This window comes from Neoarius graeffei, chromosome 7 (genome assembly GCF_027579695.1).
Source record: "Neoarius graeffei isolate fNeoGra1 chromosome 7, fNeoGra1.pri, whole genome shotgun sequence".
Classification (NCBI taxonomy): domain Eukaryota; kingdom Metazoa; phylum Chordata; class Actinopteri; order Siluriformes; family Ariidae; genus Neoarius; species Neoarius graeffei.
Window position 1 is genome coordinate 65,823,112 of NC_083575.1, and position 14,745 is coordinate 65,837,856.

Here is a 14,745-nt window from a genome sequence, read left to right on the forward strand (position 1 = left end):
CGCAGCTAATCTTTATTCTCCGCTTTGACCTCTCCAATATGGTGGCGAGGATGACGTATGATTCTACGCGGAAGGCGGGGTCTTTAATGGTCCGGAATAAATTGAATGCTACACGTTGATGGATTAATTTGTTGTTTCTCACCTGTGAAAGGTAATCCCACGTGATCTCGTTTGGATGGTAAACCTGTTGGTACAGTTAAACGCAGCACATGAATCTTTATTCTCTGCTTTGACCTATCCAATATGGCGGTGAGGATGACGTATGATTCTATGCGGAAGGCGGCGTCTTTAATGGTCCGGAATAAATTGAATGCTACATGTTGTTGGATTAATTTGCTCTTCTACGCCCTTTTTGAGGAATGTATTGTAGGACTTAAACCAACATATGAAGAGGTGAGATCGCTCCTTTTTTTTTCCCTATTTTTGCTGGCGGGATTGACTCTGCCCTAAGGGCAGAGTGTCTCTCTCTCTCTCTCTCTCTCTCTCTCTCACTTTGCACCATTACACAATAAATATTCACAGTGAAAATATTTTGTAAGCGCGTTTCATGAACCAAGTTATAGGATTTGTTGACAACTCGCATCGAGTTCGTTACACTTCTACCCGGCGTGAAGCACTGACAGTCATGTGGTTGTGACGTCATCGTAAACAAATCCGTTCTACTCATCCAGACGACTTCACAACGGCAACGTTGCCAGATCTTTCCACTCTGGAACCCGTTCTCAAAAAGATTGCGTTTTGGGCACCCAAAACGCCGGTGCCGTGTGGACGCCAGGCCTAAACGATAAGCAGTTGTATCGGAGTCACCTGAATCCGTTGCCGTGTGGACAGTCATTATGAGAGAAAGTCATAATTATGAGTAAGTTCTCATTATTATGGCACATTGTCATTATTATAAGAAATCTTCTCGTTATTATGGTGGCAGAAACGGGCTTCTGTAAATGTCAGCCTTACAAAAGGAATCTGTGACCCTAAGAGAGAATCACTTATGAAATGTACGCTTTGCTCTGTATTAGGTCTCTGATATAGTTTTTCAGATTGTAGCAAGCATTTTTTTTTTGTTGTTGTTCATAAATTGGCATTTTCCATTAGTAGGTTTTTATAGTTTGCTGCATTTAAATATACAGAATTTATACCTTGCATGATTTTGCAAAACCTCCTATAAATCAGTGTTTTAACCAATATTTCCAGATACTATTTTTTTTTTCTTTTCGTGATTCAGATTTCCAGTTATTCAACATATTTTCTTTAACTTTAAGTTAGAGTATACATTTTACAAAGTGGCCATTCTCCACTTTAAACATGTATAAATGCTATCAATCTTAGTTTTATTCACTAAATCAAATATCGTAAAATCTAAATGATCAGGATAAAGATGTATCCAAAAGACATCCATTAATGATTCTTCTTTAATACTTGGTTTTTAAAAACAATTCCTTAAAGAAAATTTTGCTAGTAATTAAAATAAACATGCACAAAAAAATCCCAAGAGCCCAAGTTATTTAAAGATTCTTGTGATTTGGTGCTGAGACGGTATGTGTCCCACAGGTTATCTCTTGAAACATTGCAATCCTAAGTGGTTTTTTTTTTTTTTTTTTTTTTTTTTTTAAAATATGCCATCTGCTTCACTTCCACCAATTCAAATACAAAGACGTCTTTCTTACATCAGTATAAGACGTAGGGTATTAGGCAGAAAAAGAAATTTACCAGTCAAAAATAATATTTTATATAATCCTGATAAGCGCCGCAGGTGCGAAGACGAGCGCCGCAGGCGCGAAGTCCCTCTAGGGGGGTCTGGGGGCATGCCCCCCCAGAAAATTTTTGAAATTTAGACTTCATTTCCTGCATTCTAGGACATTTTCAGGGTGAAATGGCGTGTAATTTTTGATCAGAAATATTGCATATTTTTACTTTGTATTTTTTTCAGTTTCACTCCTGAATGTATCAGATGTATGTATGGTGTTTGATTTGGTAACAAAAGTGAAAAGAAAATAAACAACAATGAATTGTATATAATCTTTTGATCTAGTTACAGTATTTAATAAAAAAAAAAAAAAAACCAACAGTATTCTATTTTACCATACCCCAATGAAACCCCCTTGTTAATCAATGTATCACACATACCTTTTCTGTCTTTTTGTGGAAAAACGAATCAGTTTTTGTCACATTCAATTTGGGGCGTTTGTTGGGATTCATCTTGATCCAGAAGAGTGAGTCAGCAAAAAAAAATGCGGTTCTCCCGCCAAGAAAGAGGAAACTACAACGCAGGGTGTTTGGCAATTTTCGACCAATCAGAATTCGCGATTTATGCAGTCCGCATGTTACAAGATTCAGTGCGGGCCAAAATGGCGGAAACTATGAAATATTCTGATTTTTCATTTCAAGTTTTCAGTATTTTTCGTATTAAACTGTGTTTCTTACGATTTGTAAATGATGGCGGAACCACACACGGACTGGCCATCGGGAGTAGCGGGAGTTTTCCCAGTGGGCCGGTGGTTCAGTGTGGGCCAGCGGAGAAAAAAAAAAAAACAGTTGCGCGCTGGCCTTTAATATGATAAGCAATGTTAACAGTTTCTTTAACAAACTGTTAACATTGCTTATCATATTAAAGGCCAGCGCGCAACTGTAATAAGCAATGTTAACAGTTTGTTAAAGAAACTGTTAACATTGCTTATCATATTAAAGGCCAGCGCGCAACTGTTTTTTTTTTTTTTTCTCCGCCGGCCCACGCTGAACCACCAGCCCACCGGGAAAACTCCCGCTACTCCCGATGGCCAGTCCGTGTGTGGGCGGAACATAACTGGATTTATCGGATGACATGTGGGAGTATTCATGTGCGAAAATTTTCGGCATTATCGTCCGTTTCAGTATCCGTCTGTGTGTATACTTGCCCGTTGAAATCGGCAATCGCCCGTCAAATTTACGGGTGGACGGGTCTCTGCCTAATACCTTAATAAGACGATTGATGGTGTGTTTTGCAGAGACATACAATGCCATGGTTTTCATAACAGTAATTTTAATTTACAGTTTTATTCAGAATGACGGTTATGATGACACAATACTAGACTTTTCTCAGTATTAAAAAAAAAAACTTTTTGAAACTATATTTGTGCTTGTTCTTTCTATTTATACCTAACAATCTAGTCGTGTGTGTAGTATATAAAAAAATAAATACAGCAGTTACACCATGTGCAGAGTGACACCCATAGCACTGATGAACTGCTGTTTATTTGCAATCTGTTCAAGAATATCTTCTTTTTGAATATTTCCATGACATGATAAGCAAACTATCTCACTGATGTTAAACTTGTGCAGACAAGACACTTTGCAAGTCATAGTGCTAAAACGCCCCCCACCCCACTGTCTAAAACTAAAGTTGCGCCCTTGAGTGCAAACCCAGATAAAGCTGACGTGGTGTTGAGGGTCCTGGATGACGTCCAGGTTAAGAATTACGTTAAACCTTAATCACCAGTCACTGAGAACTTGAGAATAGTTGGGGGGAGTGCGGATCTTGGTTTTGTGCTGTATGACTTGTTAAAATTTTCAGTGAATCTTGCAACTTATTTACACAATTTTGAGGTTGAACATGGAGGTCAGCTCGGTCTATCCTTGATCTCTAACTTCAGGCAACCAGAGCAGCAGTGAGTGCGCTGAGGAGTGGAACGTCACTAACCGCAGCTCCATCTGGGATCAGAACTGCTGCACCGAGAGCCTGCTTCTCTATCAGTATGTTTAAAAAAAAAAAAGTTTGCACACATGAACTTTTAGATGAAGTACAAAATTAATAATATTGGCCATTTTGTGTATTCCAAACGCCAGGCACTTCTAGATGGGTTCCAGCAGTTACCCAGCATGCTCCACACTTCAAGGGTACAGCTGTCCAAAATGGAGAATTCAAAGAGATCAGCCTTGATGACTACAAGGGCAAATACCTAGTTCTGTTTTTCTACCCACTCGATTTGTAAGTGAATTTGTACAGTCGTCTTGAATGAAGTTTTTATGACTTTATATTGTACAACCCCTGGTAAAAAAAAAAAAAAATCTGGAATCACTACACTTTGGAGGATGTTCATTCAGATTTTTTTACTTTGTAGCAAAAAACCACAATTCACAGGTATGACACAAAACTATTTTTGTTTCTCATCTCATTATCTCTAGCCGCTTTATCCTGTTCTACAGGGTCGCAGGCAAGCTGGAGCCTATCCCAGCTGACTACAGGCGAAAGGCGGGGTACACCCTGGACAAGTCGCCAGGTCATCACAGGGTCGACACATAGACACAGACAACCATTCCCACTCAGGCCAAGTTTACATTAGACCGTATCTGTCTCGTTTTCTTCGCGGATGCACTGTCCGTTTACATTAAAACGCCGGGAAACGGGAATCCGCCAGGGTCCACGTATTCAATCCAGATCGTGTCTGGTCTGGTGCTGTGTAAACATTGAGAATATGCAGATACGCTGTGCTGAGCTCTAGCTGGCGTCATCATTGGACAACGTCACTGTGACATCCACCTTCCTGATTCGCTGGCGTTGGTCATGTGACGCGACTGCTGAAAAACGGCGCGGGCTTCCGCCTTGTATCATCTTTCATTAAAGAGTATAAAAGTATGAAAATACTGCAAATACTGATGCAAATACTGCCCATTGTGTAGTTATGATTGTCTTTAGGCTTGCCATCCTTCCACTTGCAAGTGGTAAGTGATATGCGCTGGGATCACACACACAGCGGCTCAGTCCCGAATCACTGCTTGTGCACTTCACTCGCGCGCTCTGTGAGCTGCGCAGGGCCGGAGTGCGCACCCTCCAGAGGGCACTCGCTGTTCAGGGCGGAGTGATTTGGAGCGCAGGATGCCTGCGGAGCCGAGCGTATCCGTGTATTGGCGTTGCTGTGTGCACGCTAATCGTTTTAAAAACGTTAATCTGATGATCCGCTGATACGGTCTAATGTAAACACCACCTCACATTCACACCTACAGTCAATTTAGAGTCACCAGTTAACCTAACCTGCATGTCTTTGGACTGTGGGGGAAACCGGAGCACCCGGAGCCACCTCTGCTTCCACTACGAACATCTTCATAAGTTTATGATATGGCCCTGGTCATGCTATTGGTCCCAATTATGTTGCACAAGGGGTAAAACTTACACATTTTATAACAGATGAGACTGATAAGAGAAACCAGGTCCATGCAGTATATACTGATTATTCAAAGGCCTTTGACTCCGTCACAAACTTTTAATCTCATCTCATTATCTGTAGCCGCTTTATCCTGTTCTACAGGGTCGCAGGCAAGCTGGAACCTATCCCAGCTGACTACGGGCGAAAGGCGGGGTACACCCTGGACAAGTCGCCAGGTCATCACAGGGCTGACACATAGACACAGACAACCATTCACACTCACATTCACACCTACGGTCAATTTAGAGTCACCAGTTAACCTAACCTGCATGTCTTTGGACTGTGGGGGAAACCGGAGCACCCGGAGGAAACCCACGCGGACACGGGGAGAACATGCAAACTCCACACAGAAAGGCCCTCGCCGGCCACGGGGCTCGAACCCGGACCTTCTTGCTGTGAGGCAACAGCGCTAACCACTACACCACCGTGCCACCCTTTGTAAAACATACCTCAAAAAAATTAAATTATCATAATGGTATATTATTTTCCTGATCGAGTAGAGGGGAAAAAATGAAATCGCTCAATAGTGAGAGAAAAATTATGGAATCATCAACCCCCAAAAAATTTTGTTACACCTTCTCGTGCTTGTATGATAGCTTGAAATTTTTGAGTCATGGACTTCACTAGGCCAGCACGGTGGTGTAGTGGTTAGCGCTGTTGCCTTACAGCAAGAAGGTTCTGGGTTCAAGCCCAGCGACTGACAGGGGCCTTTCTGTGTGCAGTTTGCATTTTCTCCCTGTGTCCGTGTGGGTTTCCTCCGGCAGACATGTAGATTAGGTTAATTGGTGACTCTAAATTGACCGTAGGTGTAAATGTGAGTGTGATTGATTGTTTGTCTCTGTGTCAGCTCTGTGATGACTTGTTCAGGGTGTACCCCACCGCTTGCCCATAGTCAGCTGGGATAGGCTCCAGCTTAAGCCAGTATCTCATTGGGCTGCGACAGCTTGTGACAAATTGCGAACGTCATTCGCGAGAGAATTTCAAAAGTGTCTTGAAACATTCGCGGGGCTTCTCAATTTCCTCGCGTTAGTCGCAAAGTGTCGCTCCTTTGTTGCTGAAATTTTGAACATGTTCAAAAAATTTGTGCGGCAAAATTTTCTCTCAAAATAGCCGCAAATGCATCGCTGGTGTTGCAAAGCCGTCACGAACCCTTCTCAGGTCAGTTTCCGTGAGACAGGAAGTGCGAGACAGTATCTTGCTGGGCTGCGACAGCCTGCGACTGGTTGGAGACACAGCAATTGCGATAAAATGTGTGAATATCAATTCAGCGTGATTCCAAGTGAAAATTGTCGCTAATTCGCATATTTTATCGCAGTTGTTGCGTCTCCAACTAGTCGCAGGCTGTCGCAGCCCAGTGAGATACTACCCTTACCTGCGACCCTGCACAGGATAAGCGGTTACAGATAATGGATGGACTTCACTAATGAAAAACAATATTCTTCATCAGTCAGGTTCTACCTTTTCTCATATAGTGGTTGACAGATCAGCTTTGCAGGATGGAACCTTGTCATGGGTCCTTTTTTTTTTTCCCCCAATTTCCACTGTCAATTTTCAATCGGATTGCGATCCAGTCATGTCACTGAGTTGATCTGCCTTTCCTGAAGAAAAGTCTTAATGCTCTTTCCTCTGTGGCAAAATGATTCGTTATGATGAAATGAGAAAAGTGTCCAAAATTTCAGTATACACCTGCACATTTACTGTAGAGGTAGTGATTGCCATCTTCCCTGGTGCTTTACCGACATGCAACCCCATATTACCAATGATTGTGGAAATTTGCTTGTTTTCTCAAATGATAATGTGAAGAAAAGAGACAAACAAACACAAAAAACTTGCAGCATCTCACAATCAATTGTGATAAATCAAAAGGGCACCTACGGTGCTACAGTTTTTACCTGAGGTATTCCTCATACCTGCAAACTAGTCACTTTTCGGCGAAATTTGCCGTTTTGATCCCAAAATAGGTCACTTGTGTGAATCGTGTAGATCCGAAGGTTTTTTTTTTTTGGGGGGGGAGGCTACGTTGCCGAACATTCGGTTTCAATGTACTACTACTTCAAAGTACTACTACTACTTTTCTCCTCACACCCACATTCAGACCATTTCCGCCTTCTTCATACTTCAAACGTCTCTCTGATTGGATGACATTCCAACGAGCCAACAGTCTTACAGAACGCTGGACAGTATCCCCGAATTGTAACTGAATAGAGGCGGGGTTTTCTTGAATACGGGTGTGTATAGGAGGATGGCAGAGATCATCCAAACGCAATGCAGAACGGGACACTGAGTCTTGAAAACAGCTCACGGAATCATATTTTCTGATTTTTTTTCCGGAACTCTATATTACATCTGGAGACGGAAAAACATTTTTAGTATGCGGAGAAAGCTGTGTTACGATGAGTGCGATTTAAAGAGGCTTTAGGGTGTTTTTTTTTTTTTTGGTACCTGTGATTTGGTGGTCTGAGAGTCGCGTTTTTATGACGTAAGACGCAAGGGGCGGGGCTGTTACGTTTGAACCGAACGCGCGACACGGAAGATGTTTCTGTGGGCTGAAACAAAACAGAAAAAAATGTCAAATCAGTTTGAATAGTCATTTTTTTGTTGAACATAAGGATCTATAAACGCGTGTTTTGGGTAAGAGAAATAATTTTTATGTGAAACTATTGGTGGGATTGTCAATTATAACGTAATATGTGTTGATCTCGGTTGTATTCAGAGAACCAGTTAGTTGTGCATGTGAGGGAGAGAGAGTGTGTGTGTGTGTGTGTGAGAGAGAGAGAATCTCTCTCTCACACACACACACACACACTCTCACACCATGAATTTGGCAGCACTGAAGGAAAGGAGGGCTGAATTTGGTGTGCTGCTGGTAATGGGGCAGAGGTGGTGAAGAAGGATAGCATGGCGCGAAAGAGGCACATGGCAGAGCAGCATAAACGTGCCCTTGAACAGCTTGTTCGGGCCAAAAGGTCTAAAAAATGATAAACTGGTCTGCTGAAGAAAGTTTCCAGTGTCACACTTCAAAAATTACTTTTTTTTTAAATTCAAATTTTACTTTTTATACTTTTCCTTCCTTAATGGTAATGTAATGAGGTGTCAGATCCAAAACTGAAAATTGCAAAGCTAAAAATTAATAAATCTTGTCTTTGTTTTAAATGTTGTCTTTTCCCTTTATTTTCCTTGATCGCGCGCTGTTTAAGGGGGCCGGGGGGTTACCGGTAGTTTGTCACCTTTTTCAACCCTCATGAGTTTGCAGGTATGATTCCTGTATTCCAGTCAAATAGCCACCATAAGCCAAGTTAGGGAGAATTGAGAAAGCAAGGAGTAAATAAGAAAACAAAATCAGTGTCACCTCAACTGTAGCTCACTGAACACATTAAGAAACCAAGGCAACCCTGGTGAGGGGCAAATGTAGTCCTCAAGGCCAGCAGCAATAACAGCAAAACAGCAAGTTAACATGTCAGCTAAATAGTGTCCGGGGTGACTCCCTTTTTAATATTCTTTTCAATGAAGTTCAGCGCCAATGTCGGATCCTCAAACCTGTGGGTCTGTCCGCTGGGCAGAGTGATCCGTAGCATTGCTGGGTAAAGAAGACCAAACCTGACGTTCGGGCAGGAATGGAGCTCCTTTTTTACTGCAGCAAAGGTGGCCCGCTTCTTAGCCACCGTCGGGGAAGATCGAGATCCTCCTGCCCATGTAGGAAAGAGAGGAAGCTTCTCCAGCTCGGCGTAGAATTTGGTTCCGGGCTTGAAACGGGCTCACCCGAATAACGAGTGGACGAGGGGGCTCGCCATCCTTAGGCTTGGCACGTAGAGTGCGATGAGCCCGGTCCAGCATAGGTTTATTGTCAAGACCGAGTATGTCTTGTAGGAGCTGGGCCGTGAACTCGGTGGGACGAGGACCCTCTGAACCCTCAGGCAGGCCCACTAGGCGAACATTATTCCACCTTGAACGACTCTCCAGGTCCTCGCACTTCTTTGACAGGGAGTCAACAGTGGTTGCTTGCTAATGTTAGCTCAGAGGTCGGATAGCTCCCTGTCGTTAGCATTCGCCGAGCGCTCGAGGTCCGTGATCGCTTCGCCATATGAAGCGAGTCTGTTCTCAAAGGGCTCCAAAGCCACCGCAGTCTCTCTTTTAACTGCTGCCGAGACGGTGGTTTCAAACTTGCTGAGGATGTCCGAGCGCGTTTCATCCATCATCTCCCTCATATTCAACAACAAGGTGGCATTAGCATCTGGCTGATCTGGGGATTGTGGTTGAGGTGATAGCCGGGACTTGCTGCGGCCTGCTTTAGTAGCGTCGCCTCTCCCATGGCTTGCCATCATGGAGTGCCCACAAGCGAAAAAAGTTTACATAAAGTGAAAGGCTGCAATAATAGAGCTTAACGCTGGCAAAACAAATAAGTATAATATAAAAGTGTAAAAAAAAAAAGTCACATTCCAGCGGAGCCTGTGCGAAACACGTCCTACATCTACCTCACTCCCACAGCGCCCCCGAAATTTGCTTGTTTTCTTCAGGCAGTTATCTTTATATGTTTCACTGGAACAGCACCAGACAAAAGTTCCAGCATCTTCTCCTCGGCCAATGCAGATTCATCACTGAACATCACTTCATCCAATCATCCGCGGTCTATAACTTCTCTTCAGCCCACTGTAACCTTGTTCTCTTCTGTTTAGGTGTTCATGACGGGTTTCGTTTGACTTTTCTGGATGTAAATCCCATTTCGGACAGTTCAATCACAAACACTGACTTCTGTTTCTGCCCATTTATTTTTCATTTGTTTTGTATTGCATTTTATATTCTCGAGGCATATTGCTTTCAGTTTCCTGTCCTGACACTTTGACGTCTTCTGTGGTCTACCCATATGTCTTTACAACCTTCCCATTTGGTTTGTACTTGCTCCAAATTTTAAACACAGCTGACGGGGAACAACCAGCATCTTTTGTCACACACTCGGTGCGTTTACATGCACATAGAGAAAATCGAATTTTTGCCGTAGCTCGACTGAAATTGAAGTTCTAAATGCCATGGAAACGCCTTAGCTCGGCTGAAATCAAACTGAACTGGATTTTTCGTAATCGAGCTACGCGACCTAGATTATGCGATTTTTAGCCGAGCTACTTGGTGCATGTAACCCTATCGAGCTACGTAGTCGAGCTACTTACTTCAGCACTGCCCCTTCCGGAAGTGACGAGACCACAAGCGGGAAACACAACAGCCTCGGTCGGCATGACAACAGTAGTAGAAACGTGCACTTCTGGAGCAATGAGGAGATAGAGTTCATGCTCATTCAGCTTAAGGAGTTAAATATATATCTCGATGTTGCTGTCCTTGTCGTCGTTCTTCTTGTGAACACAGAACTGATAACTTTGTTTATGCTCTTGAATAGCTCTTCATGACGACAACCGGAAGTGTACCAACACGATGGGGCATGTAGCGCCACCTGTGGCTCGGGTGCACAATGTACCTCACACAATAGCTCGATTTCCTTGTGTGCATGTAGGATTGGATTTCTCTGGCACCCCTGCTGGGACCCTTAGCTCAATTACCGACAGCAGCTCGATTTGGATGTGCGTGTAAACGTACTGAATGTTAAATCACCTTCTTGAAGGAGTTTTATAATCCTTTTGCATTGTTTGACGGCTCTCTTGTTGGGGCCATGCTTCCTTTCAATCAGCCAGGTGCAACAACTCATTCAGGTCTCTTAACTGCAGATTAATTAGCATATTTAGATTTGTGCAGGTATTTGTTTTAGAAATGCAGATTACAAGGTGATTTCCATAATTCTTTTTTTTTCCTCTACTTGATCAGGAAAAACGTGCTATTAATTACAATGTAATTTGTTTTTGAGGTATGTTTTTATGTTCAGCTGTTAAACAAAAATAACTGTGTCATACCTGTGAAATTGATTTTTTGCGACAAGTATCTTCCAGAGTAGTTTTTTTTTTTTTTTTTTGCTGCTGCCAGGGGTTGTATACGTTCGGTCATAGTGTGTGTTGTGAACAGACTGGTGAAAGCATAATAATCAAACATGTGTGATTTAAGCTGTTTCATCCTGACTTCTGTAGTTGCAGTTTAAAACTGTGCTGAATAGGGACTTCCAGTTAGCTTATGGAGTGATTAGACGTGCATGTGACCATTCTCCCAGAAAAGTTTGTTTTCCCGCTTTAAAAACTCGTTAATTAGATTTTGTGTCGAACATACAAAACTAGCAACCCCGAGGCGCAGCAGATGAGCGGCGGCGCGGATGAGGCCATGAAAACTGGAGGAAACATGGGTGGGGTTTACATTAGACCGTATCAGCGGATCATCAGATTAACGTTTTTAAAACGATTAGCGTGCACACAGCAACGCCAATACACGATTTGCGTGCACACAGCAACGCCAATACACGGATACGCTCGGCTCCGCAGGCATCCTGCGCTCCAAATCACTCCGCCCTGAACAGTGAGTGCCCTCTGGAGGGTGCGCACTCCGGCCCTGCGCAGCTCACAGAGTGCGCGAGTGAAGCACACGAGCAGTGATTCGGGACTGAGCCGCTGTGTGTGTGATCTCAGTGCATATCGGGCATGCGCGTCACTTACCACTTGCAAGTGGAAGGATGGCAAGCCTAAAGACAATCATAACTACACAATGGGCAGTATTTGCATCAGTATTTGCAGTATTTTCATACTTTTATACTCTTTAATGAAAGGTGATACAAGGCGGAAGTCTGCGCCGTTTTTCAGCAGTCGCGTCACATGACCAACGCCAGCGAATCAGGAAGGTGGATGTCACAGTGACGTTGTCCAATGACGACGCCAGCTAGAGCTCAGCACAGCGTATCCGCGTATTCTCAATGTTTACACAGCACCGGACCAGACACGATCTGTATTGAATACATGGACCCTGGCGGATTCCCGTTTCCAGGCGTTTTAATGTAAACGGACAGTGCATCCGCGAAGAAAACGAGACAGATACGGGCTAATGTAAACTTGGCCATAAACTCAACTGACTTAATGGCAGCAATTAAGGAACTTAAATCTGATCTGAATGGAGGTAATGATTCCCTGATACAGAAAATCAACCTCTTGGGTCAAGGAATTAACGATAAACTCGACAACTTTACAAAAGAGATGCAAAGCCTGTCCAGCCGAGTAGGCGAAGCAGAGACCCGGGTGGGGCGTGTGGAGGATTGGGCAGTGGAGGTAAATGAGGTGCTTTCAGCCTGTGTCAAACAGCAAAAGATTATCCAAGCTAAATTAACGGACCTGGAGTCCTGATCCAGACGTAATAACATCCACATATTCGGCGTCTGAGGGCGAGGAGGAAAGCTCCGTATTATCATTCATCACAACTCTCCTCAGACATGAGATGCCTCTGCCGCAGGATTAAGATTTGAAAATTCAGCAAGCGCACCGTTCCCTGGCACAGAAACCCCGAGCCGAAGACCCACCCAGGCCAATAATTGTCACCTTCCAGGAGTTCACTACCAAGGAATTGGTGTTAAGGGAGGCCTGGAAAAGGGGCAAAATACTGCATGACAACAGGGCGATTTACTTCGATCATGACTACGCGGCTGAGATCGTTAAACGTAAGGAGTACAACACCAGTCAAGAAAGAACTAAAGGGGAAAGGAATCCGTTTTCAAACGCCTTACACCAGCATGAGGATCTACTGGGACACCGGGGTCTGAACTTGTAGCAGCGCAGAGGTGGCATGGCGAGAGCTACAGAGACGGGGATATGAAGCGGAGCTGCCGCAGGTGAGCGAGCGAGAGCCCGCCCTGGACACACGCTTGGCTGATCTGCTTGGATGGGAGCAGACCGTCAGGGGGGCCTCCGCCGCACAGAGAGCGAGGAAGAAACTGCAGGAGTTCCAGAGAGATAACACAGAGGAAAACACCCAAGGCTTCTCTGCTACGCTCTGACAAATAAGTTTGTGGTAACTTACAATGTTTGAATATTTCATTTGAATGACCCTTTGGCCACATTGTTTAATCATCTTGTATATGGTAAGAGTGGTTTCAATTAGGACATATGTTGGACTCATAGGATGGCGATAGTTATTTTGCCAGACTTAATAACCATCTCTAATATTGGGCCCTCTTTTTATGGGAGGCTTTACCTTCGACCTTCCAACAGGGTCACTCGGGGAGATAGATCTCCTCCTCACCTGGAGGCCTACGTTTTATGTTCTCTTTGGTAGCATAGTTACTGTTATTACTGTTTTTTGTTTTTTTTTTTCTTCTCTTGGGGGACACCAATATTTCATGTGATACATATGGCAGGGTCACATAACTTGAAGATCGTATCTTTGAATGTAAATGGCCTAAGAAATCCAATTAAGAGACGCAGAGTATTCGCAAAGCTAAAAAAAAAAAAAAGATAAATCACAGGTTGTAATGCTTCAGGAAACACGCGTCGAATAAAGAACACAATAAGTTGAAAATGTTTGGATACTTGAATTATTTTTACAGCTCTTGTAAAAATAGTAGAAAAATAGGAGTGGCTATTCTCGTGTCTAACCCTCTGAATTTTGAACTAATTAAGGAAGGAGGAGATAAAGAGGGGAGGTACAGCATAGTTAAAGGAAGACTTGATAATGTCCTGGTCACATTTGCCTGTATATATGTTCTTCCAGAAAGTGATAAACTTCTCACTCTGCTCTTTGACAAAATTATTGCTTTAAGTGAAGGGATATTAACCTGTGCTGGAGACTGGAACACAACTTTGAATTACTCAATAGACACGACTAGCAAAAAACAACATAAATCGCATATGTCAAAAAATCTCAATCAAAGAGACTGTATGGTCTCTTTGATTAAAACTGATGTTTGATGTCTGGAGGAATCTCCATCCTCTTGAGAAGGACTTCACATGTTATTCGGCTACTCATCAGATACACTCACGAATAGATTATTTTCTGGTGAATATCTCAGACAGACATAAGGTGAAAGAATGCTCTATAGGAATAGCAGATGTATCAGATCATAACACAATCTATTTAACTATACACTTAAATGACGGACGTAAAAACACATTATGGAGAATGAATATCGGAATCCTGAATAACCAAACGACCGTGAATGAAATAAAGAGAAATTAGGGATTGTATTGAAGATAACAAGAATAGTGAAATAGAACCAGCAATAATTTGGGATACAGTTAAGCCAGTTATGAGAGGGAATCTGATCTCAAGGACTGCTCACGTTAATAAGATGAGGAGAATAACGGATGATAAATTAGAGGAGGAATTGAGAAAATTAGAGAAACAAATATATAAGATTAACAGACCAGTTAAAAGAAGTTAGAAAACAAATAGATGCAATGGTGACAGATGACTTGGAAAAGAAATTGAGATTTATAAAACAACTTGTTACGAATCGGGCCCAAAAGCAACAAAGGCATTAGCAAGACACCTTAGAACTCAACAAAACTATAGATTATAGACCCATTAAGTAATGTAGTAGTACTCGAACCTCAGGGAAAAGAAAACTGCTTCAAGGAATATTATAGGACATTATACTCACAACCAGACCTAATAAATGAGGAATCAGTTGATAAATATTTATCACTGGATCTTCCCCACG

General features: G+C 42.8%; 1 protein-coding gene across 2 annotated transcripts in view; it reads left to right on the forward strand.

The window, feature by feature from the left end:
• Nucleotides 1-14,745, forward strand: part of prdx3 (peroxiredoxin 3) — a 33,009-nt gene that overhangs the window by 9,416 nt on the left and 8,848 nt on the right. For both annotated transcript variants that reach the window (XM_060926255.1, XM_060926254.1), the window contains exons 2-3: nucleotides 3,627-3,726; nucleotides 3,820-3,961. In XM_060926255.1, the coding sequence (XP_060782238.1) occupies nucleotides 3,627-3,726; nucleotides 3,820-3,961 (242 nt within the window). The remainder of the gene's footprint in view (nucleotides 1-3,626; nucleotides 3,727-3,819; nucleotides 3,962-14,745) is intronic.